Source organism: Schistocerca serialis, chromosome 2 (genome assembly GCF_023864345.2).
Source record: "Schistocerca serialis cubense isolate TAMUIC-IGC-003099 chromosome 2, iqSchSeri2.2, whole genome shotgun sequence".
Classification (NCBI taxonomy): domain Eukaryota; kingdom Metazoa; phylum Arthropoda; class Insecta; order Orthoptera; family Acrididae; genus Schistocerca; species Schistocerca serialis.
Window position 1 is genome coordinate 721,640,183 of NC_064639.1, and position 26,638 is coordinate 721,666,820.

A 26,638-nucleotide genomic window follows, 5' to 3' on the forward strand; every position below is an offset into this window, starting at 1 on the left:
AACAACAATAACAACTATCAACACAATCATACACAACAAAATAAATCAAAACACAACTATGGAAGAGTTACAACTACGGGTTTATATAGGAGCACTCACTACACTAAATATACACACTAGGCAGAGATCAGAATCAACCAACACACAGAAGAAACCCACAAAACCAGCATGGCAACACAGGCTACAGATCAGAATAGAAAAACTGAGAAAAGACATCAGACAGCTAACACAATTTATAAGAAATGAAATATCAGACAAAAAACAAAAAAGGTTAGGTAAAATCACACAACAAGAAGCAATAGAGCAATCAGATGAAAAGAAGTAGAAATTACAAGCATTGGCCAAACGACTTAGAAGATACAAAAAAAGTGAAAATAGAAGGAAACAAAACCAAACATTCAACACAAACCAAAAGAAATTTTACCAGACAATAGATAACACACACATTAAAATAGACAATCCACCAAACATAACAGACATGGAACACTTCTGGAGCAACATATGGTCAAACCCGGTACAACATAACAAACACGGTGGATACAACCAGAAACAGACTCATACAAGATGATACCACAAATGCCTGAAGTGATAATTTTGCAACATGAAGTCACCAGAGCAATTAATTCTACATACAATTGGAAAGCCCATGGAAATAAGAAATATAGCAAATTTCTGGCTAAAGAAGTTCACCTCAACACATTCACATCTAACTAAATTATTTAACAGTTACATTGCAGACCCATACACATTCCCTGATACACTTACACATGGAATAACCTATCTGAAACCTAAAGATCAAGCAGACACAGCAAACCCAGCTAAATATCGCCCCATAACATGCCTACCAGCAATCTACAAAATATTAACTTCAGTCATTACACAGAAATTAATGACACATACAACACAGAACAAAATTATAAATGAAGAACAAAAAGGCTGCTGCGAAGGAGCACGAGGATGTAAAGAGCAACTGATAATAGATGCAGATGTGACATATCAAGCTAAAACTAAACAAAGGTCGCTACACTACGCATACATCGATTACCAAAAAGCTTTTGATAGTGTACCCCACTCATGGTTACTACAAATATTGGAAATATATAAAGTAGATCCTAAATTGATACAGTTCCTAAACATAGTAATGAAAAACTGGAAAACCACACTTAATATCCAAACAAATTCAGATAATATCACATCACAGCCAATACAGATTAAGCGTGGAATATACCAAGGAGACTCATTAAGTCCTTTCTGGTTCTGTCTTCCTCTGAATCCACTATCCAACATGTTACATAATACAAATTATGGATAATATTACTGGAACATACCCACACAAAATCACACATTTGCTATACATGGATGATCTAAAACTACTGGCAGCAACAAATCAACAACTCAACCAATTACTAAAGATAACAGAAGTATTCAGCAATGGTATAAATATGGCTTTTGGAACAGACAAATGTAAGAAAAATAGCATAGTCAAGGGAAAACACACTAAACAGGAAGATTACATATTGGATAACGACAGCGACTGCATAGAAGCTATGGAAAAAACAGATGCTTATAAATATCTAGGATACAGACAAAAAATAGGAATAGGTAATACAAATATTAAAGAAGAACTAAAAGAAAAATATAGACAAAGACTAACAAAAATACTGGAAACAGAATTGACAGCAAGAAACAAGACAAAAGCTATAAATACTTATGTTATACCAATATTGACCTACTCATTTGGAGTAGTGAAATGGAGTAACGCAGACCTAGAAGCACTCAATACACTTACACGATCACAATGCCACCAATATAGAATACATCACATACATTAGCAACAGAAAGATTCACATTAAGCAGAAAGGAAGGAGGAAGGGGATTCATCGACATAAAAAACCTACATTATGGACAGGTAGACAATTTAAGAAAATTCTTTCTAGAACGAGCAGAAACTAGCAAAATACACAAGGCAATCACTCATATAAATACATCGGCTACACCACTGCAATTTCATAACCACTTCTACAACCCTTTAGATCACATAACATCAACAGATACGAAGAAAGTAAATTGGAAAAAGAAAACACTACATGGCAAGCACCCGTATCATCTAACACAGCCACACATCGATCAAGACGCATCCAACACATGGCTAAGAAAAGGCAATATATACAGTGAGACGGAAGGATTCATGATTGCAATACAGGATCAAACAATAAACACCAGATATTACAGCAAGCATATTATTAAAGATCCCAATACCACAACAGATAAATGCAGACTTTGCAAACAACAAATAGAAACAGTAGATCACATCACAAGTGGATGTACAATACTAGCAAATACAGAATACCCCAGAAAACATGACAATGTAGCAAAAATAATACATCAACAACTTGCCATAAAACAAACTAATAAAACAACACGTTCCCACATACAAGTATGCACCACAAAATGTACTGGAGAATGATGAATACAAATTATACTGGAACAGAACCATTATAACAGATAAAACAACACCACATAACAAACCTGACATCATACTCACCAATAAAAAGAAGAAATTAATACAACTAATCGAAATATCCATACCCAATACAACAAATATACAGAAGAAAACAGGAGAAAAAATTGAAAAATACATCCAACTGGCTGAGGAAGTCAAGGACATGTGGCATCAGGATAAAGTTGACATTATACCGATTATACTATCAACTACAGGAGTCATACCACAGAATATCCACCAGTACATCAACGCAATACATCTACCTCCAAACGTATATATACAACTACAGAAATCCGTAATTATTGATACGTGTTCAATAACCCGAAAGTTCCTAAATACAATGTAACTTATACCGTACAGTTAAAAGGAAGTCACGCTTGATCAAGGTCTGCGTCACTTTCCATTTTTAACCAGACCTAAGGTCTGAGAAAAATAGAAATAATAATAATGTTTAGTACACTACATTCTAATGGGGGATGGCCGATAATGGCAGACCAGTTAACAAAAAGCCTCTTCCTGCTCTGTGACAAACGAGAAGTAATTTCTCTCGCATCGTACTGTTTTCGGAAAGAGGGTGATCAAAAACTGCGCAGGGAGTAGGTCTAATGCGAATCTTTGTCCTACTTGATCAGGGTGGCAAATTCTAACTAACTTTTAGATACCGATAAGACGTACAGCTATGTTGGAGGCAGAAAAAATACAGATACTACACAGGCAGTTCTCGGAAAGTATTGATTTATTTAGTTAACTGATCGTTACTTCGGCCAGATATTGCGTCTGCCTGAGATGAAAGATGTCACACCAACGTGGTGTGACATAAAATTTTCGTCTACACAAAGTGTCTCAAACAGCGCAGAGCATACCATTAACTACAGTAGATTAGTGACAACTTTAGTGGCTACGATGTTTCTGTGACACTCTACCAGTATTCTCAGAGACGGCCTACAACTCTAAATGTGTGCGAGTCTGTGTTTTATTTTCCACTGTTTCTGTCTCGTGTGCTGGCTAATTTTGACGCTTAGCAGCTCGATCTGTCGGTCCGAGAATTTATTCCCGGTAAAATCAGGCGTAGGTGGTGCAATTGTTCGATGAGACATTGTCGGACACCGGGTCAGCTTAGCTTATGCTTTAATAGTGTAGTCAATACTTCGATAATGAAGTACTGTACGCGGAAGTAAGTTCTAACACTGTTAGATGCCGGAGAAAATGTGCTATATACAACGACAATAGAGTTATTTTAGTTATGACTATCTTGTTTAGAAACGTCCGCTGTTTGGAGTCTGACTGTCACAGCCTACTATCTTCGTGAAGCTAGTATCACGCAAGCACAGCCCAGCCACGTTAACGGTTGTGATGGGCCAATGACACTGAGCACACATCAAAGCGTTGCAGACGTTCTGAGTCGCCATAAGCCTATGATATTGACTGGTTACCTAGGAGCGAGTTTGCATTTCGGTTAGTTCAGTTATTCACACATTGCCTGCCAGTGAGCTGTTGAGTTTTATCCATAGAAATTTCGTCCTTTCTTTTACTTGTTCCCTAGTCAGAGTGGTAATGTACAAATGACATTTTCATGTGGGAATAAAATATGTGGTATACAATGATGCTCTTCACCTTCCACGTGATTAGTACTTCGCAACATACAAGGCTCTTAAAGAGGCTTGCAGATCATCATCCTTCTGCATTTGTTGAATACAGAGGGCAATGAACCATGTGGCTCGTAGCTTGTACTTACAAAATAACAGCGCAGCGTGCGAAAGCCCTACTTTCCTGACACTGGACTTGCATTCGAGAGGACGACGGTTCAATCCCGCGTCCGGCCATCCTGATTTAGGTTTTCCGTGATTTCCCTAAATCGCTCCAGGCAAATGCTGGGATGGTTCCTTTCAAAGGGCACGGCCGACTTCCTTCCCTAATCCGATGAGACCGATGTCCTCGCTGTCTGGTCTCCTTCCCCAAAGAACCCAACCCAACCCCCCTACTGTTCTACACCTGATCTTAATCTGTTCAACATCTTCCACCTCAGACATATTCCGTTGTGTCCTTGGAGTAGCTTTTAGGCTACTGTCTAGGGCAAGTGTCTTCTCCTTCGACAGTCCCGTGCTTACCGTCACCAGGAGAGTCAGCGACTTTTTCTGGATGACTGAGAAACCTTCCCTGCTGAGGTGAGACATGAACTTGCAGCGGTGGGTAGTGACCGGCTCTTTACTACCAGCCACTTCTGTGAAATTACAAAGGGTAGCCCTATCACAGCTGAGTAAAATAGATTAGACCTTTAATCAGACTATAGCCTCTCTTTTTATTTGCTTATCGTTAAATACGTGTCTGGCATGAAATTATATGTACCTGAACGGAGAAGGGTGCTTAGCATTGTTCTTCAAGACACCAGGTAGACATCACTGACCAACAACAACGGTAACGGAGCGTAAAGTATGGAGGTAGTCTTTCTATGTTAACACACAGCTGACGATTCCATATGATGGAGAGTCTATTATACGACGAGACAGTGATTTATCCATTTTATTGGTGAAAGTGCGTCAATAAAAGTAACAAATTTCGCACTTCTTGGAACTTTTGTACGTAGTGACAAATATATATGAAAATTAGAAGGAAAAGTTTGAATGAGATGTGATTAAATAACGGAGTTGGCTGCGGAACGTGATCTGCGACGCATCATATTAGTAAGGGCAAAGTGTATTGCTAAGACAAAAGTGTGAACTTGACACTTGACACTGACACTGACCGTTTTCAAAACTATCGATTTAATTCAGGTCCCTTCTGTAGGAAACACTAGTTAAAACACCAATCTTTTGCTTCGGAGTAAATGGAGAATACCTTTGGCTGAACTGAGCTACACACGGCACTAATAAATAGCCTTTAGCTAATCATACGCTCTGGCTGTTACTCGCACTCACGTCTATAATCAACGGCGCGTGGAGCTCTGCAATTTGCACGATGACTCACAATTTCAATGGCCCACTCACGATAAACTCTTACTACAGAAACGTGTGAATAGTTACTTATGTTTTGTAAACATTGTTCCTCGTGGTCAGAAAGTCGTTCACCATCCGTTTTTTTTAATTATTTTAACTGGGAGAAATGTCTGTTTTCTTTCTATTGACAGCAGGGAGCGAAAGGCGGACAGCGGCCTATCAGTTTCCTTTATAGTTGTGTTCTAGACTTTCTAGCTGCCATCTTAATAATTACGATAAACATATTCTGATTCTTAAACATATTCTGATTCTGATTCTTAAACATATTCTGATTCTGATTCTCAAACATATTCTGATTCTTAAACATATTCTGATTCTTAAACATATTCTGATTCTTAAACATTCGAACAAATAAGCAGGAAAGAGGAAAGCGTGGTTTAGTGCGCATAGTTATGTGACTCAGGTTGGTGATTTCGTCGTATTTTCATGACAAGAAGGAAGTTAAACTTCACTGAGAAATAAAATAAATGTTAAGTGGCTTTTTATTTGCGAGATAGAAGACTAACCGAAAACAAAATATTCCTCTTTAGTGGTGTGACAGAAAAGTCGGGTTAATGCTTATTCCATGTACAAATAACCTAATGGGATCTTTAGAAAATTTTCTGGCCAAAGCCAAAATTAACAGCTAAATTCTGGATAAGGCTTTACTCAGGCTCAGCTATTGAAAATAAAAGCATTAGATCTAAATTAATAGACTAAGAAAAAAAGAAGACGACGCACATGAAGGAATTATTCAACTGAGACGAAAATCAGTAGATGTGATGTACATGTACAGACAAATAAATGAATAGTTTCAGAAAACGTAGATGGTTTATTCAAGAGAAAGAGCTTGACAAATTGAGTAAGTCAATATCGTGTTGGTCCTCCAATGGACCTTAGGCAAGCCGTTATTCGGCTTGATTGATAGAGTTGATGAATATCTTCCTGAGGAATATTCTGTACAACCGACGCGTTAGATCCTCAAAACCCCGACGTATTGCAGGGCCCTACTCATAATGCTCTTAACTTTCTCAACTGGGGAGAAATCTGGCGACCTTGCTGGCCAAGGTACGCAAGCAGGAAAACAAGCAGTAAAAATTCTCGCCATGTGGGGGCGGGCATTATCTTGCTGAAATGTAAGCCCAGAATGGTTTGCAATGAAGGGCAACAAAACGAGGCATAGAATATCGTCGACGTACCGTTGTGCTGTAAGGGTGCCGCAGATTACTACCATAGGGGTCCTGCTGTGAAAAGAAGTGGCACCTCAGTTCATCACGGTGGCCGTGCGGTTCTAGGCGCTGAAGTCTGGAACCGCGGGACTGCTACGGTCGCAGGTTCGAATCCTGCCTCGGGCATGGATGTGTGTGATGTCCTTAGGTTAGTTAGGTTTAAGTAGTTCTAAGTTCTAGGGGACTGATGACCTCAGCTATTAAGTCCCATAGTGCTCAGAGACATTTGAACCATTTTCTATTCGTAGTGGTTCAAAATGGTTCAAATGGCTCTGAGCACTATGGGACTCAACTTCCGAGGTCATCAGTCCCCTAGAAATTAGAACTACTTAAACCTAACTAACCTAAGGACATCACACACATCCATGCCCGAGGCAGGATTCGAACCTGCGACCGTAGCTATTCGAAGCTGGACTGATAGCTAAATACAGTTCTATTCCATTCAATGCGATTGAAGGCCGAACGTGCAGACACCAAAGCGAACGGTCTTGTTGTTGTACAGAGGCCAACGGTAGTCGGCTCATTGGCTCAAGGGCACCGTGAGCTCAGCCTTCTTTCTGTGAGCCGCCTTTTCATGGTCCTGGTCAGCAAAGCACGAGTTGCACGTCGGATCGATGACAATGATGTATCCGGGACAATAAGTGCCTCTCTGACAATTGGTCGGTCCCCCTGATCTGTTTTCTCTCTAGATCCACCACTTCCTTCTCGGTTCTGTGTTGGGCCACGGTTCACCGATTCCTGCTTGCATCGTCGAATGGTGGCATCGCTCCTATTCAGTTGTCGAGCGATTCGAAGCGGCTTCTTAGAACCCAACTATACGTCCCCTCTTAAATTATGAGATCTGCATATATTGTTCAAGCGCCAGTCAGCGAGGCATAGTTACTGTCCAACTGAGTATTGAGAACGAAATGTGCAAAGACTTTAAGCTGTGGTACCGACATGTTCCTGTTATTGCCACTGCCAGCTGCGCAGTGTAATTGCGCTGCAGTGACACACATTCGTCCATATACCGAAGATTACAATTTTGAATTTTTCGTCGATACCGTTATGAAAATAAATGTTTGACTAGTTTGCATAGCTCATTAGTGGTGCATCTTTTTTTTGTCTTAGAGTGCATGTTCAAGGATAAATAGTAGAATCCCGAAACATAGGCTTAGACTATAGCTTTTTTTTCAGCGCAGCCTTACGACAGCGTTACATAGAGACCGATGTGAGGCTTTTTGTAGCAGATGAAACCAGAAAGGGGAGGCCACGACGCTGGGATCACGGATCTACTTCATACTTTGTACACCTTTTCTGGGCCATTAAAACAACATCATGTGCAAGTAGTAAGGTGCACTACTCTGGAAATTCCGAGAAAATGACGAAACAAGTTTTACGCGTCTATTATGCAACTTATGTATCTGTGCGAACGTGGTAGTAGCAAGAGCTCATGGTGGTCAAGCGGTTAGCGTCCGCTCGTAGCAAATGGGTCGTGGACGAGGCGCTGTTCGAATACCGTTACCAATTACTTTGTAGTCTATATTTTTTTCATCACTGGCCACATTATTTAATTTATGCCATTTCAGAGGTAATATAATGAAAAAGAAAAACCACGTGCATTTTCATGAAGCTGTAGTGAATTTCACATGTTACTTGACTATTTATTATTCGTAATTAAATTTTCAAGGACGAGGGACAAGCTTAGAAAGCCCAACTCAAACTTCGATAAATAATGGTATGAATGGCGTTATTCACAATAGCAAAGTTTTAAACATGGCTGCTTCGTTCAGTGACCGTTTCTAAATTAAAATTGAAACAAATGAGCCCTCGGTCACAATTATTTTTAGTCTTCTTGACCAGGTTTCAACGCTTCTAAGAGTGCTCTCATCAGAATTAAAAGAATTAAAATCGCCTATAACATAGTTACAAATTTATTGGAAAAGAGATTTTTTATGTATGAAAAGTGTAAGTACTGACGAACAATAAAAGACAGAGGCATTACTTACATGTCACATATAAAATAATTAACAGGCCAGAAGGGCTTTAGTCACAAAATATATAAAAAGGAATGCGTGAAAGCGAGCTACTATCGGCTGCTTGTACCTGTACAGCCACAGATTCCAAATAATAAACCTTTCCATCTAATTGCAACAGGCTGTAGCGTGATTCATCACTCAAGATCACTTGTTTCTCGTCCCCCACTGTTCAGGGGCGTCGCTGTTTGTACCACCTGAAGGGTCGCTTTGCACTGACTACAGAAGTTTGTGGCTGGTGGCAACTGCCAGACCACTGTATCTCATTCTTTTTAACTCGCTACAGTGCTAGCTGGACTATTGGTAGCGCTTTGCAACTCAGGGGTGATTCTGCTGCTTTTTTACAACCACCCCTCGCAATGCTGGACGGTCCTTGCCGGTCGGTACATGAGGTCTTCGTGGTCTTGGTTTAGCTGTGGTTGTTCCATCGCGTTTCCACTTCAGTCACATCACCAACAGTCAAGTTGGACTTGTGACTCAGATGACAGCCAATAACCAGGCATCGAGCTCTCCTAAATGAACCATTCCGCCTTTACTGCTTATCTGCTGACAATACTCTGGGCCTCCTATTATACTAGCGTGTCCGCCTCTCATAACATATGTTGGTCACTGATACGGGTATCCGTATACTTTTTATCAGATTGTGTATCTTGAGGACATCAGAGACGCTCTTACGTTTCCTCGGGACAAACCAGATGCTACATTCCTTTCTGTTGATCATTCACCATCCAATAACTGACAAAAGGACTTAGCCAATATAACAATTATCTTCAGTTCAGTGTACACTCTTTGGGATTGGTAATTAATAATGCTGCTCAGTTCATTATGTATTTCTAAGTCCACCATGAGTTATGGGGTGCTAAATATTCATACCACTGATTCAAGAGCACAAAATCTGTGCTAAAAAATTGGAAAAGATCAGCAGGAAATTAGCACTGTCCACTTCTGTTAACACCATAAACATGCTCTCAGGAGGAAGATATTTACCAAAGGTCTTTAGACCGTGCATAGAAATCCACCTTTGAAGACAGTACCAGAGATTGTTTCACGACTTTCCCGAAATGCTTCGTCAAGCACAGGGAAACAACCTATCCTGATCACTTATTGTAGTAGAGTTTGAAACGGTAGAGACAGCATCTGCAGAGTTTCCTCCAAATTCCCGACTGCTGGGTGGTCTTCTGTAATTTATTCCCAGCAGTTTATTAAACGGCCAGGCTCCATGAATTCCCATAAATCTGAAAGGAGCATTTATGAATATCAGTACGATCACTAACTATAAAAATCAACCAAAAATGAGCAAATAATATGCCTATAACATTCACGTATATCGATCAGCTGTTTGCGTCATGTTGCGTATTTTCAGTAAGCACCTTCTACTAGTATTGTTAGGAAAGATAATTTATATTATCTCACTCTTTAGCATTTTCGATATATCTTGTGAAGCATTATTATCTGCAGTGTTAATTCTTCATTGGAAACAGCGTTTCACAACACATAATCAGTAAATTTGGATGTAACTAGAAACTGAATTCATGTCAATCTGTTTGCGTATATGTACCGCGCGGAACAAAACTAGCCGAAAGTATTGTGCTTGGACACGACTCCCATATTGATTTCACCTCATAATGTAGGAAATGTTACTGAGAATTAAACTTACCGCCCTTTCATATCAAAAGGCGCCAGAGTAAACCAACAGGCAACAAATGCTATCAGAGCACACACCCAGCTTTGAAGACGAATTCCTTAAATACTATCGGTAAATGTGCATTAAGTTAGTTGTTTGTTATCCAACATCTCAAGCCTACCAGCCCAGAAACATAAAAATGGTATTTATAGTTGCCAGGAAACTACTGTGAATACAGTGTCGTTATAATTAAATATTCGCTATTTAAGCCACCGTAGATCGAGAACTATTTCCCGTATGGGTGCCCAACTTCCAAAAAAATGATTCAAATGGCTCTAAGCACTAAGGGACTTAACATATGAGATCATCAGTCCCTTAGACTTAAAACTACTTAAACCTAACTAACCTAAGGACATGACACACAGCGAAGCCCGAGGCAGGATTCGAACCTGCGACCTTAACAGCAGCGCGATTCCAGACTGAAGCTCATAGAACCGCTCGGTCACAGCGGCCGGTTGCCCAACTTTATAGGAATGATGTTCAGACCGAACATAGCAGAGTTTGTCTTGTTACTAATGTTAGTGTTAGTGTTACGACCTGCCACTAGACGCCGGTACTGGTACAGCGACGTCGCGTTTAAACACAAGCATCAGTATGCATTACAGTTGCAGACATTCGGCATGGGTCTGGACAAGGTGAGAATGGCGTTTACTCGTAAAGCTGATTTATCAAAACAGCAGCAGTAGTGCTTAGGATTCTCACGAGTACCGATGAATAAAAGAAATGCGGTGAGTCCTCCTTCCGCACCGGGGTTGAATAACATGATTCGGAAATTAGAATTAATTGCCGACTTGGGAATTGCTCTCGACTGAGGCCGCCTGTCAACTGCACTACACATTGGTGAAGAAGTTGCTGTTGCCATGGATGATAATGCTGCACGCAATGTGCGATCTTCAAGCAGTGCACGAACCGTGTCACGACAACTGAACATTCCATGCTATACCGTTCTAAAAGTACTACAAACAATTGTGGAACGGTATCTGTAATGCGGTTCCAAGCTGTCGTGGATGGAGATGGTCGTCGCATTCAGCATTATTTGTAACCTGGAACGTAAATGAGGCACGCAGTTAACAAATGTTACCCTCTCATGTGCAAATTAAAATGTTTTTCTTTCAGTGGTTTATGCGCTAATTCCCTTTCTTGGATGCTTAAAACTGGTTTCACAAAGTTTCATTCTCCTACAATCATTCGATTTTCATGGGGGCACTCTCAAGTAACCGAAGGTTAACTAAAACCACGCTGTATATTAATATCAATAAAATAGATTGTCTTTTTCATTTTTATTTTATTTTTTATTTCGCCTCCAGTAGCCAACTGCCACTTAGCCAACTACACGTTAAATAATTGACATGTAGTACAACCCAGAAACTAATGCCATGAGAGTAATACAAGTATAATATTGCTGTAGTGGGACTAATATCGATAGACATACATGTATACACTTAACATAGGTGTTGAAATTGCTGTATATCAACTATACATGGAATCACAAGGTAACACATGAAAAGTAAAAAATGGTTCAAATGGCTCTGAGCACTATGGGACTTAACATCTGTGGTCATCAGTCTCCTAGAACTTAGAACTACTTAAACCTAACTAACCTAAGGACATCACACACACCCATGCCCGAGGCAGGATTCGAACCTGCGACCGTAGCAGTCGCGCGGTTCCGGACTGAGCGCCTTAACCGCGAGACCACCGCGGCCGGCATGAAAAGTAAAAATTGGAGCACTAATGATAAAACTGTCCAGAGCCTAAATTAAAATACCTATAGGAATGAAATACATATTAACATACTAGTTAACAGTTCTCTGTGCTAGGTTATTATTACAAAGATATCTTGGTAGCTTGTAAGACTTTACAAAGGTCTTGCTATACGCAGAATTATTCAAAGCAAGTAGAATGGTAGCACTCGTAGGAAACTCTGGTTTCAGACGACATCTTTGGTGTAAAAAAGGTGCCTCTCGCATTTTGCACGTGGAAAGACGCTGTGATTCATGTCAACTCCTGTAGTGCTATTACAGTCACAGAACGGTGTTGAAGTAATTACAGTGCGGTTGAGGCATCAGAAAGCTTCCGTCGTTGAATCTCATACGACAGACAGTAGATATCAGCCATCCGAGTAAGGGAACGACGTGAAACCAGAGACTGCGTGGGATAACAGGCTGAAAACAATCGATTGTCTGTTCAAAAAAATGGTTGAAATGGCTCGGAGCACTATGGGACTTAACATCTGAGGTCATCAGTCCCCTAGAACTTAGAACTACTTAAACCTAACTAACCTAAGGACATCACACACATCCATGCCCGAGGCAGGATTCGAACCTGCGACCGTAGCAGTCGCGCGGTTCCGGACTGAGCGCCTAGAACCGCTAGACCACCGCGGCCGGCGATTGTCTGTAGTAAATAAAGTGATATAGTTTTTTAACTAGTGGCATATATATTTGCTGTACTTATAAGTGACACTTAAAGCATTAATGGGTTCAGATTCCTCAGACTGGTGACATAACAGCGGAGGTGATCCATAACATCATATTAGACGAAGTACTCACAGTACAGGGTCGAACACCTAAGATGGAGTCTATCTGTTAACACTCATTTATTGTTGGCTACGTATCGTATACGAATTATGCAAGCTGTGTTGCACAATCGCTCCCCCCACTATCGTCCACGGTACATGAAAACTGTGACTACATTCCGGATAGGCCTATGATATACCAGTGTGCGACGTTTATAGGTTAGCAGGACATGTCGGTGGCTGGTAGTCCAGCTGTGGAGACGGCGCAGCCCCAGAAGTGCGACCTGAGCCGAGGTGGCTGTCCTGCGCTGTCCTTCCGCGGCGCGTCCTTGGCCCGGAGCAGGCGGCCGCCGACACAGGCCTGCCGGCTGCACACACCGCGGGCGCTACACCTACACGTCGAGGCGTGCGCTGCATTCAAAATTTGTTTCTGCCATTACGCCACACACGTCTGTCTACCATTATTCTTTAGATACTTGGAACTGTGATGTACAGGACGTAAGATCCCGTCTGAGGTCTGCGATCATTTTTATGTTAATAATTGGCAACCAATGCTATACAATCGCAATAACGTCACGAGATGTTCAATGGGATTACACCCATCTTCAGGTATCACAAACTTCAACTCCTTCCTAACCAACCAGGCGTACAGCCTTGACAACTCAGTGCCGAGTAGCGCTCTGCTTCAAGAGTGCTTGTGTGGCAGTTATAATCATATGTTATTCGACACTTTCTTTCAGTTGTCAAGGCGGTACGCCTGGTTGGTTAGTAAGGAGTTGAAGTTTGTGATGTCTGAAGATAGGTGTAATACTGAAACGCGTAACATTTTGTAATAAAAGAGTCAATTGATCATCTCATGACTTTATTGCGATTGTACAGCATTGGTTGACAATTATTAACTTGGAACTGTCTACGAAAAATTATGTGCATACATGTTATGCTAGAAATCTTAGATACATGTAGGGAGTAAAAGATAAACTGAAACAATTATCTGTGACAGTCCCTTTTATTTTCTCACACAACGCTTTCAGAGTGATTAAACCCTCATCTTCAGGTCGATTACGTTACACAGGACACACACATTACATTACACACACAATTGTTTTAATCAATTATAATCGTTTTAATTTACCTTTTACGTCTTAAACTCTCGCAGTTTGCGAACCACCGTTCAGCACAAACAGCATCAGGCTGTGCAGGGAGACCTAAGCCCTTATAATTGTTTGGGTGTATAGACTCTTCGTATTTCAAAGTAACTCTCGCATAATACATTAGCATTTGCTTGTCGTTTCTCCTATCGTACATTGTCTAGCATTTACTACTGCAGCTTTGATGTACCACCAAACAAACCGGCCTTCGATTCTTGGAATCTCATCTCATGAGCCTTTCCGGCTTGTTACACTACACCACGGAGACAAATATAGTTGTGGCGTTGTCCGGCACAAAGGCCTCGGTACTTTCACTTACTGGTAATTTCAGTTCAGACTTATGCTGTTTAACTGCAGTCTTACAGCGGTTTCCAAACACTATAGCAACTAGCGAGAATCGCCATACCATTCAACTCTATGTTTTGTTTCAAATTATTATTCATTTCTCAGCAGTGACACGGAAGATTAGTCCATGTGGCCCCCACTGTTTTCCAGCCCCTCCTTTGCCTGATCATCATACTATTCGCTCAAAGCAATTTGTCGCGCTGCGCAGTGGCAGATGGGAGCGACCATAAAAGCGTTTCCCATTTACGATCGCTCCCATAAGCCACTGTGTCGAGATTCAGCTTTGTTTGCGCGATTAGTACATCATCAAAGTGACCACCCTTCTACCCCCCGCCTCCCCACATACACACATATTACACATTCAATAGAAATAATGAAGACACAACTCCCACATTCCACGTGGAAAGAGCACATTCTGGGTGGAGGAAGAAAACACTTTTCGATTACGCTACTAAACAGCATTCGCGGCTTCCCAGCCAACAACGCAAACGAATTTTTTTCCCATTTCCAGCTTGGCACAACCAATAGGGAAATTATGGGCAACTCGCCTCCAACTTTGGTGCCGAATAGCCACGGAGTGCAGATTACTCGCCGCGTCGCCCGGTGTCCACTGCAGCGTGCCGACGCGATGCAGATAAGTTCTCCCTCAGACTACCGCCGGTAACTTCACCGCAGCAGCGCTTCAGATGTTCAAACGCTTTGTTGAACTTGTCACACATACGATCTGCACCGAACAGCAGTCGATTCGCGAATACGGTCAGAAGGTGCAAATTTTATAAAAGCAGCCTAATTATTTTATTTGCTTTTTCCAGGGTGCGTGTATCCGATACCGTGTAATGATGGGGAACGTGTTAGTTTGTTAACGAATGTGATACACGTTCTCAGTGAAAATACTGTTACATTTACATTATTTGCTTCCAGATTAATTTTAATTTGTATTTAAATCTATTAGTTGACATTCAGAATCATAAATATAAAAATATTCATAAGTTAATTTATGGCGAATTTTCAAGCATACTGAGATTTACCAAGCTAGAATAGGACCAAAAATATAACAGCGAAACGGTATATAAAATATATGAGAAAATACGCAATACCACAACTGAATTATTTTTTAAATTGCCAGATAAAAATTAAATCTCTGAAACGAATATCGATAGATGCCACAAAATGAATCCATTAAACTTATTACCAAGTATTTAAAGCAAAACGCTGTTTCCGAAAACACACACAATTTTTAGATTACCCGTCTGGATAGCCAAGTGTGTTAGCGCGCCGCCTCCACTATTCGAGAAGCCGCGTCGCTCCTGCATGGAATCAGCTCGGCAGATGAACGGCGAGGGCTAATTTAAAGGTCGGCCTGAACGTGGTTTTCAGCCGGCTTCCCAAATCTGACTACATGGGTACCGTCCAGATACCTACGTCGGCCTCAGTTACACGATTCGCATACATTTACAAAAAGTTCGCACACTATAACATGGACTCACAAAATATCAGTAGACGCAATCTGTTGGGGTACACACATTCAGACCCGCAGGAGGGGTGAGGGAGCGAGGTGCGACAGGAAGTGCATCCGGCCACCCTCTACGCCTAACACTGCCAAATCCAGTAATTAATATGCCGACACCGTGAAGATGCGGAAAAAGCACAAGATCAAGAACAAAAAAAAGACGCTTTTTTTTTTAGATTAAACTGAAAACTCATGAAATCAGGGGAATCAGATGTAAAATTTTCAGTCGAGGTCTTAATGCCTGAAACTCTTTACTCAACAAAGTCGACTATACTTGGCAAACCAAATATATGGAAAGAATTCAGTCAGCTACCCAGTCGAACTTAGAAGCAAGAGTTGATCGATTTCCCCTGACGTTTAATTTTGCTAAGTATTCTTTTTTCTTTTATTTATGGTGTTATCATTTTACACAATTAACCAGCCATATTCACTGTCATGGGTAAAACAAACACCAAAAAATGTTTTGCATCACCTCGGTTCCGAAAGTTCCGGAACCTGTACAGAAAATTCGAGTAGAGATCAACATAAAGATCATTTCCGCCCTTTTTATTGCTCATGAAAACCACACATTGCACGTTGTACCAGCATACAGAACTTCAGAGGTGGTGGTCCAGATTGCTGTACATAACGGTACCCCTAATACCTAGTAGCACGTTCTCTTGCATTGATGCATGCCTGTATTCGTCGTGGCATACTATCACAAGTTCATCAAGCCACTGTTGGTCCAGATTGTTCCATTCCTCAACGGCGATTTGGCGTAGATCCCTCAAAGTGGATGGTGGGTCACGTCGACCATAAACAGCACTTATCCATCCCAGGCATGTTCGATAGTGTTCATGTCAGGAGAACATGCTGGCCACTCTAGTCGAGCGATGTCAGCATACTGAAGGAAGTCATTCTCAAGATGTGCAGGATATTGGCGCGAATTGTCGTCCATGAAGACGAATGCCTCGCCAATATGCTGCCGATATGGTTGTACTATCGGTTGGAGGATGGCATTCAGGTATCGTACAGCCGTTACGGCGCCTTCCATGACCACCAACGGCGTACGTCGGCCCCACATAATGCCCCACATAATAATAAAACAGCAGGGAACTTCCACCTTGCTGCACTCGCTGAACGGTGTGTCTAAGACGTTCAGCCTGACCGGGTTGCCTCCAAACACGTCTCTGACGATTTTCTAGTTGAAGGCATATGCGACACTCATCGGTGAAGAAAACGTGATGTCAATCCTGAGCGCTCCATTCGGCATGTTGTTGGGTCCACCTACACCGCGCTGCATGGTTGCAAAGATGGACCTCGCCATGGACGTCGGGAGCGAAGTCGCGCATCATGCAGCCTATTGCGCACAGTTTGAGTCGTAACACGACGTCCTGTGGCTGTATCAAAGACATTATTCAACATGGTGGCGTTGCTGTCAGGATTCCTCCGAGCCGTAATCCGTAGGTAGCGGTCATCCACTGCAGTAGAAGCCCTTGGGTGGCCTGGGGGAGGCATGTCAGGTCTGAACAACATCGCTTTGGTTCACAAGGCTGGCTTGCTCTGAGCACTATGGGACTTAACTTCTCAGGTCATCAGTCCCCTAGAACTTAGAATTACTTGAACCTAACTAACCTAAGGACATGGCACCCATCCATGCCCGAGGCATAATTCGAACCTGCGACCGTAGCGGTCGCGCGGTTCCAGACTGTAGCGCCTAGAATCGCTTGGCCACTCCGACCGGCGGTTCACAAGGAGACGCCTGGACACTTCCCTTGTTAAGAGCCCCTCTTGGCACAAAATAACAAAAAAATGGCTCTGAGCACTATGGGACTCAACTGCTGTGGTCATAAGTCCCCTAGAACTTAGAACTACTTAAACCTAACTAACCTAAGGACAGCACACAACACCCAGCCATCACGAGGCAGAGAAAATCCCTGACCCCGCCGGGAATCGAACCCGGGAACCCGGGCGTGGGAAGCGAGAACGCTACCGCACGACCACGAGATGCGGGCCACAAAATAACAAAGCGGACGCGATCGAACCGCGGTATTGACTGTCTAGGCATGGTTGAACTACAGACAACACGAGCCTTGTACCTCCTTCCTGGTGGAATTACTGGATACTGGAACTGATCGGCTGTCGGACCCCCTCCGTCTAATAGGCGCTCCTCATACATTGTTGTTTGCATCTGTGGGCAGATTTAGTGACGTCTCTGAACAGTCAAAATTCCTGTCTCATGATTGTGTCTGTGATACAATATCCACAGTCAACGTCTGTCTTCAGGAGTTCTGGGAACTGGGGTGATGCAAAACTTTTTTTGATATGTGTATTAAATATTAACAAGCGTATTAAATACTAACAAACTCTTAGATCCACAACGCATCTGTAACGGTAAACACAATTAACAGTTTCTATTGTTAGCGCCAGTATTAACAGTATTATTGGTCACAGTCTTTCACATTTCGTACGTATTATATTAGAAGATTTATTTTCCACAAGTACTTGATCTGACATTTCTTAATGACCCCCCACCCTGATATCGGCCATTCGATACACCCAAACGACGCTCGCTCTTTCACCCTACCGTTCCAGTTTTACGGAGCAACTCTATGTACAATTTTGTCAAATAAAGACCTGGTTGGAGACCGTGATTGTTGTACCAAATAAATTGTTGAGGCTGTACAGCGGCCAGCCACAAATGGGTTATTTTATTAAAAAAAGTACCGTTATCAGTTTCGAATTTTTCACAGTTATCATCAGACGGTTTTTTCATACTTTTCTCAAAACAAATGTACATAGGTTTCCTTTCAGCTGCCGTGAAATGTCCATTTGGCGCATTTGTTTTTGCAGTGTTCTCCCAGTTCGTATTTCACAATCACATACGTTGGTTGGCTTTGTAAAACACTTTCGTTTCACCTTAAAGCAATTTTTCAACAACCCTATGTCTCACTGATCTATCTCGACCGTGTTCCTCAAAATCATTTGTTGTTTATCATGTGGCGTTCGCAGACGCAGCGTCAGCTCTAGTTCACAACTTCGGATTTTTAGCACGTGAGAGAAGTGAAATTCAGCTAGCCGACGCGCGTGTTCTCTCAGTGCCAGCACAATAGAGTCCTGCCGCATATGTTAGTACCTTCTCTTTTCGATAATACTTTTTTCGGAACAGTGGTTTAAATTTAGAGTGCCTCCCAGGTCTGCAAACATTGACTACTCTTTCTTTTTGATGCAACAGACAAGGTGGTGCTGTATCATCACGTCTACATTCATTATTGCCGTATCTAGTCGCGATTACATCTAACGTTAAGGACGAGTAGCTCATATTAATGTCTGTTACTCTAAAATAAAGGAGTGTCAAGAGTAATATTTCAGGTCATTCGAGAGATGTACATGACTTAGCGGCGAGACCAGAGACGGCGGGAAAAAAAAGACGGGAGCTATTTCAGTCAGACCTGAGTCACTCTTAATGCGTGACCAGGAAAAACTTCTATTGGAAATATTGAACAGTTGACGGGGCCTATCTCTGCCATAGTCGATATCTCGTCCTGCATAGACGTCAAGGAGATTTGATCTGTGTTAGAAAGTTGAGGTGTGTACTTCAGTTACCATTCGCAAGAGCAGACAACAGTTTTATCGATATATTTTCAAAGCTCCATGCAGAGTTATCCGAGCTGATCAGGTTTCCTCGGCTGGCGCGATTCCACGCGGCGTAATTTTCATGAAAGTTGCTGGAATTCGAAACCCAACTGCTTACAATTTTCAGTCGCCAGATACGTGAGATGATGGAACACGAACCTTAGAAAGAAAAATAGGATTATGTAAACTGTGAGCAAACCAAGGAAGTTACCGAGTGTTTTGCGCACACTACTACACCTACCTTCCTTAAGCTACAAGTTATCAATTTCAGTAGCACCTCATGGTCCGCAGACACCGTGAACAATACAATGAGGAGAATAGAGAGTAAAAACGATGTTTGAAGGGAGAGTGCAAGTGGAAACAACATACTTAAAATAACTACAGATGAAGAAGAGTGAAAACTTAAAACTATTTTGAAACATTCAATTACAATCGGGGGACAAATAGGGAAAGAGTTTCCGCTAGAAGTAAATGTGTATATTCGCCCTAAAAACTGAATGTATGTAGTGTGTGTGAATTTATGTAGTGCAGTGTAGCGTTGATGAAAAGAACATAGAAAATCATATTTTATGGCCGAAGCTGGATAGAAATCGCGAAAACAATACATGTACATTTTATCTCATAAATTATGTCACATTTTATGTAGTATATGTAGGCTGTTTCACTCTTCCTCTCCGTCAATCGAGACTTGTTTCTGTGGTCTTCAGTCTGGACTCGTTTGATGCAGCCCTCCATGCTACTCTACCCTGTGCTAGACTCTTCATCTCTGAATAACGTCTGCAACCTACATCCTTCTGAATCTGCTTACAGTATTCATCTCCTGGTTTCCCTCTACGATTTTTACCCCAACTCTTTCCTTCGGCTAAAATGATTCCTTGATGTCTCAGAATCTTTCCTAGCAACCGATCCCTTCTTCTAGTCAAGTTGTGTTATAAATTTCTTGTCTCCGCAGTTGTATTCAGTGCCTCCTCATTACTTATGTGATCTACCTATAAAACTTTTGCATTCTTCTGTAGCACCACATTTCAAAAGCTTCTATTCCCTTCCTGTCTAAATTTTGTATCATCCACGTTTCACTTCCATACATGGCTACACTCCAAACAAATAGCTTAAAAAAAATTCGTAACATTTAAATCTATGTCGATGTTAACAAATTTGTCTCCTTCAGAAAAGCTTTTCTTGCCAGTGAGATTTTACATTTTATATTTTCTATACTTGGGTCATTATTAGTTATATTGCTGCTCGAACAGCAAAATTCATCTACAACTTTAAGTGTAGATATATTGAACAATTTGTTAGCAGCTACGAGCAAGAGGGCAGTAGTATTATTCGGCGCCTGCCAGGAGTCCTGAAGCTATTGGCCTCCTTGACATTTATTTGAAATTATATAAGAATACTGTTCAATAATAACCTAATGACTGTTAATTCTGCCCTAGTTGATATGAACCCGGTTTCTGGATGCCTTTCAGCGACCGCTTTTGGGGCTGTGTGTGTCAATCTGGAGGCTTCTGTAAGCGCCACGCTAGTATTTTGCAGTTTAATCTGATACTTGAAGCTATCGTTATCATTGAGTACTTGCTACTACTGATAGTAATTTCTGTTTTTTGTAGATCTTATGGCCCTTCCTGAGGGCCTGTAACTATATTTGCGTGGGCTCAGCCTAAAGGTACGTGCGTGTGGGTCATGTGTGTGTGCGTGTTCGTATTCGCACACTCTTTTTCCGTACTGAGGAGCCCTTCGGGTTACAGGTGTACCGTCTAACCGGCCATCTGCCATTTGGTACATATCCAAATTACAGTGTCTGTTAGACCCTAAGAGGTCCCAGTAGAAGTATACATTGACTTGCTTAATCTCGTTTGAATTATTATGTAATTATTTTTTTAAAATGAGTTTGTACATTGTTTCTTGTTATTTGCTAGAACCGTTAACTTTCAGTGGTTATGAGCGAGTAGCTCGTGTACTGAAGTTTTAATAGTTAGTTTTCCTGAAAAGAATCTTTAATTGGCTGCTTAAGTATTGCTGTGTATGTCAATTTCTATCGAACTTGGTTGATGTTTGTTGTCTGGTATACGTTGGAAGCTTTGTATCGGCAGCGGTTGACGCGATGCCGTTCAGCTGGTCCAGGGCAGGGACGCGTTTTCGTTCTGGTTCGGCGTCTTTCCCGTCAACGCACGAGACCTAGGTGTCGGTGGGTCACACGCGTTTCTGCGGAATCCCCGTTTCAGCCTCAAGTTGAGTAGTTTATTTTCATTCTTTTGCTATCGTGCCGCGGCAGGGCTGTCGCCGTATTATGAAGTAACTGGCTCAGTATTTCTGCTGTTGTAAGGTTCTTGTGGGCGTGCGATTACAGTCTTTGGGACAACTGAACACTGAGTTTGTTGATTTCTTAAAAAAATGTGGGGGTTTAAGTGATATCATTTCAATAGTGTTTTAGGGGCCCAATAGTTTAAGTACTTAACTTGATTTATGTGTCACGGTCTTGTGCCCAGTCAGTGAAGTACTACCGTTTGCTTCGGTATTTACTTGTGGGTAGCGTTTGGCCAGCTTGACCGTATCTTGTCTATATGAGAGCAGAACAACCAGCGGAGATGTCTGCGTTTTCATGTCTTTCATTTAACGTTTGTTGAATTCATACTGAAGTGCTGCTGTGGGATTAGCCCTCAGTTGTGACGCTAGACTCGCGGACAGAGTGCCGCCACAGGTTTACTTAATCAGTTAACAGTTTGTAATCGGGCCATCATTGTATTGGACAGTTGACATGTTCTTCGAGTACCATTTGTAGTTTTATGGATAATGAAAATGTCCTTATGCATTGTGATTTTAATTTAAAAACCTTAACTATTTCTATGTACTGGCAAGAATCTTGGTAACTGTCAGTTGGCTTATAATATAATTGTTATTAAACAAAAATATTTGTTTGGAAATGATAAATGACGCATGAAGTTGGGCCACCCTACCACATATTTTCCCAGTACTTGTACTGGGCCTCATCCACATTTCAGCTTTCCCATCTTTGCTTAGTACTGGTTTTCTGCTTGAGCTCTTGATATTCATACAGCTGCTTCTCTTTCTCCAAAGGCCTCGACGGTGTTGTATATTACCTCCTTGTAAGACCACTCATGTAAGGGCTCAGTTTTTGCTAAGAAAGGAGCTGCGCACGCCCGCTCTGTTACAAGAAGAGACCTGTAGAGACCCAACAGAACAGAGCGCTGCTATATGAAAATTCCACGGCGCGCACTCCGAAAGGTCAAGAGCGGAAGCTGGAGCGTCTCCTGACGCTTTGAGGAAAATACCGTGTCCAGACGATGAACTCAGATCAGGGTGAGGGAACTACTAATCAAGGACGTCGTGATGTGAAGGGCTATAATATCTTAATTGTTACGGTGTATGCCGTTGAATGAAGGACAGAGACATTAGAGTCATAGCCAGGTTCTTAAATATTTGAATCCTTCGTCTGTGCGATTTATAATGTACGACCTTTTTAATGATTAGGAAACAGAATATATAGGGAAAACTACAACTAATGGCGAACACTGACTCTGGTGCAAGGGCGATATATCAGAAGCAAAAACGTTCCAGTGTAGAGCGGTTCACAAACGAGCCGTTTGAGAGGCCATTGTCACTGTGATTACGAACCGCCACTGACTTGAGAAAAAATCTTTTCCTGGTTAATACAGATTTCTCCCATGGCCTATCTTAACATGAAATACAATATTATTCCAGAAAGTTACGTATCACAATTTACCGTGCATTCAAACCTGTTAAAGGTAGTGTCCTCGCATTTGTGTGCAATACTGGACCCGTCTCTGCTGTGACTTGCGAATTCTTCCAAACACCCCGGATCATCTCCTAAGTCATGGCTGCTCCAGTTCAACAGTTGCAGCAAGGGTGCTGTACAGTTCATTCCTGAGATCACCACAGACAGAAAAATCCAGAGGAGTGAGGTCAAGTGATCGTGGCTGCGAAGGTACAGTCTGATCTACTTATCCATCCTGGACCATACAAGCGCGTTATGTCATTCTACACGACCAGCAACATGTGTCGGTACCCCACCCTGTATTCAGGAACATCGTGAAGTAATCCTGGAAGATTACACAGGAAAAACTGAAGGTACCCTCATCCCAATATATATATATATATATATATATATATATATATATATATATATATATTGCAAAAATATTTGGCATAGTGGGACGATCACCCGACATTCGTAGTCACCCGTTCAACGATGAACGCTGCTGACAAGGTGACTCGCGAGCATTTCTGTTTACTGGAACATTTCAGACAGGGGTCAGCGGCGGCACGTAGCCACAACTTTACAATGAGGTCGCAAACGAACCCTTCGCGAATCAATGATGACTAAAAGATCTGCGCCGACAAAATTTATACCATACGAAAATACGTTTTGTGTTACACAAGTCAAAAAAAAGTGTGGATCATCGTATAAGGGGCGATCAAAAAGTTTCTGTTTGAAGTCCACAGTAGCCCCTTGCCTACATGTCGTGCTTATATACCCACATCAGAGTCGCGCTCGATGCGTATACACTGCAGCAACGCCCTCAAACGGAAACTTTTTCATCCCCTCTTATACTTAAGATTTCTTTGGAAAACCACTTCGATAAACTGTTCCGTTTAACTAATGCAAGCACTATTCATCACTATAGTATTCCTGGAAAGCTTCACTGAATGTTTGTCTGCGGAATCTTTCGGAGTTGCTCCGGTGAAGCCTTGATGTTGACGGAAAAACATGCTGCATAGTCTTGGTGTTTCTGTGAAGCTGAACAATAGGGATTTCTGCTGTAAAAATTTTTGAGCACACACGATACTTCATACTATTTTTCCACTCAACTGGTTAGTTAACGCTGATGTGGTGGATACCACGATAAATTCGAAATCGCCTTACAATCGGCTGGGTGGGCCAGATCACAGGTTGTAAGAAGACAAGGTCATATCATGTCTGAAAAGTGGTGTCCCAAGCGATCTTCGACTTTATAATTCCCTGTAGTAGGAATCACACCGAGTGAAACCGTAATAGTAAGCTTTGTGGATGGTGTCTGGTCGCTCTCCACCTGCCGTTACAACGTGTGGCGAGCAGCACCTGTGGCTACCACAGATCAACAGATCACGCCACGTTTTCCCGTCTGCTGGCGGCTCCATGAAGCCCATCACAGCGAACAATGCCGGCCAAACAGGTTATCGGGGAAACGTAATGGGATTACGCGGCATGCGCGCTGCCCGCCCGTGGGATGGGACCCGCGTGCCGAAGACCGCTCGCTCCGCTTTCTTTACGAGGAGAGTGCTGGGTGCGTCAAGAGTGTTCTCACTCTCTCACACACACACACACACACACACACACACACACACACACACACACACACAAGTGCGCGCGCGCTTTCGGGATTTATAAAGAAGATGAAAATGGAAGAAGAATACACTGCACCGAAAATGCATAATACCGAAATGGTTAATGCAGAATACCGCAACAGAAACATTTTGTGATGGTGTTGTCTATTATTGTATAAGGAGTATGTTATGTGCAGCTCCGTAGCTGATAAGAAAAGTTCACTGGACAAAACACTAGTTACCCCCTTAAAAATGCAGACTGGTCGCACTGGAGCGTTGCAGGTGCTGCGGGGCCACTACCACGCCGCCATTAGACCCCCCACAGCTGACGTAAACGACGGCTGTCAGCTGACGTCGTGAATAACTTTGTGCCAGGAAAACAATGTCCAATGTTTTTCTTTTCTTCAATGCGTATTCGCTCTAATAATAGGACATATTTGACCTCGTTAATAAAACTTGTTTATTATTGATGTATTTCGAAAAATCAAGTGGAGGGGGGTGGGTGATGTGAAAAGCATGCTGTCGTAATTCTTCTAATGCTACTTTTACTGTATTTGTAATGATAAGAAACGAAGCTGTAACTCCGAAACCGATGCTTGTTTGCTTGTTGATACTGCTTCCTCGTCGTTGCATTTTCTGCTTTCAACTGGTAAGCACAACGTTTTCATTGTTCACGATTGCAAAAAACGTACCAACGTGTTATTTGCTAGCCCATAAACGTGAGCAATGAGAAAAGAAGCAAGGCGTGCTATCGCAACTCACGCATGTCTACGAACTGAACGATTATTGAAATGGCAGGAAACAAAGCTGCATAGAGGCAAGCAGATGAGAGTTCTTGTTTTATTAGAGCGTCAGTGTATTAGTCTCACTATTGTTTACACATCAAATCACTTTCAAATCTTACCTATAAAACGTCATTCAATCTGTGACCAATGATAGCAATTTACAGTATACAAAAACGGTATAATGTTTTCAAACATGTTCCACCAATGTGAAATACTATAAATGTGATGACGGGAATTACCTCAAACGCTTAGCCACCGTAAAACGGATGTTTGCTTTAACATGAATGTACGTCACTTTTTTAAGTAATAATAGCTTAACCTGTGTAACATATAGGCCTACCTTTCAGAGAATAGCCTATTTGCTTCTATTCCCGGAATTTTTCTCGCCAATAACTGTTAGTTTTTCAGGAATAACCAAATATATCGCAGTTAGAATGTCGGTCTACTTTGATCATGTTATTCATTTTACTTTTGAGAGTACCAATAGCTTCATATTGCGTGTATCATTAGCACAATACATTGTAATAATGTGGAAGAAGTCATTTTACATTAACTGCAATTTTTTGGAACTATTCCTATGATTTATTACATTTTTGTTTTTTAATTAGCAACAGACTGACGTTAGTCAGAAATTCCTACCCATCACCATTTACGTTTTGCCATAATATACAGTCTTCTGCCGAATAATAAGAGTTTCAGTTTAGTTTCAAATTTTACTTTACTGCCTTGGCAGACATTTTATATTAATGAGTAAATGACCAAACTTTTCACTACAGTTTTGTGAACCTTTGTCTGCAGACACCCTTAACGTGGAGTAAGGTATGTCATATTTTCTCCTGATATTGTAATTATGTACATCATCGTTCCTGTTGAATTGCAGTGGATTATTTACAACAACGTTCATGAGGGAACAACTGTACCGTGAAGTGAATAGATTGCTACTAACACGCCGAGCAGCAGGCAGGCAT

The 26,638-nt window shown here is 41.7% G+C and overlaps 1 protein-coding gene across 1 annotated transcript in view; it reads left to right on the top strand.

The window, feature by feature from the left end:
- Nucleotides 1–13,151: 13,151 nt before the first annotated feature.
- The window catches only part of LOC126456360 (uncharacterized), a 176,000-nt gene continuing 162,513 nt past the window's right edge, over nt 13,152–26,638 (top strand). The window contains exon 1 of the mRNA XM_050092114.1: nt 13,152–13,280. Coding sequence (XP_049948071.1) covers nt 13,152–13,280 — 129 coding nt within the window. The remainder of the gene's footprint in view (nt 13,281–26,638) is intronic.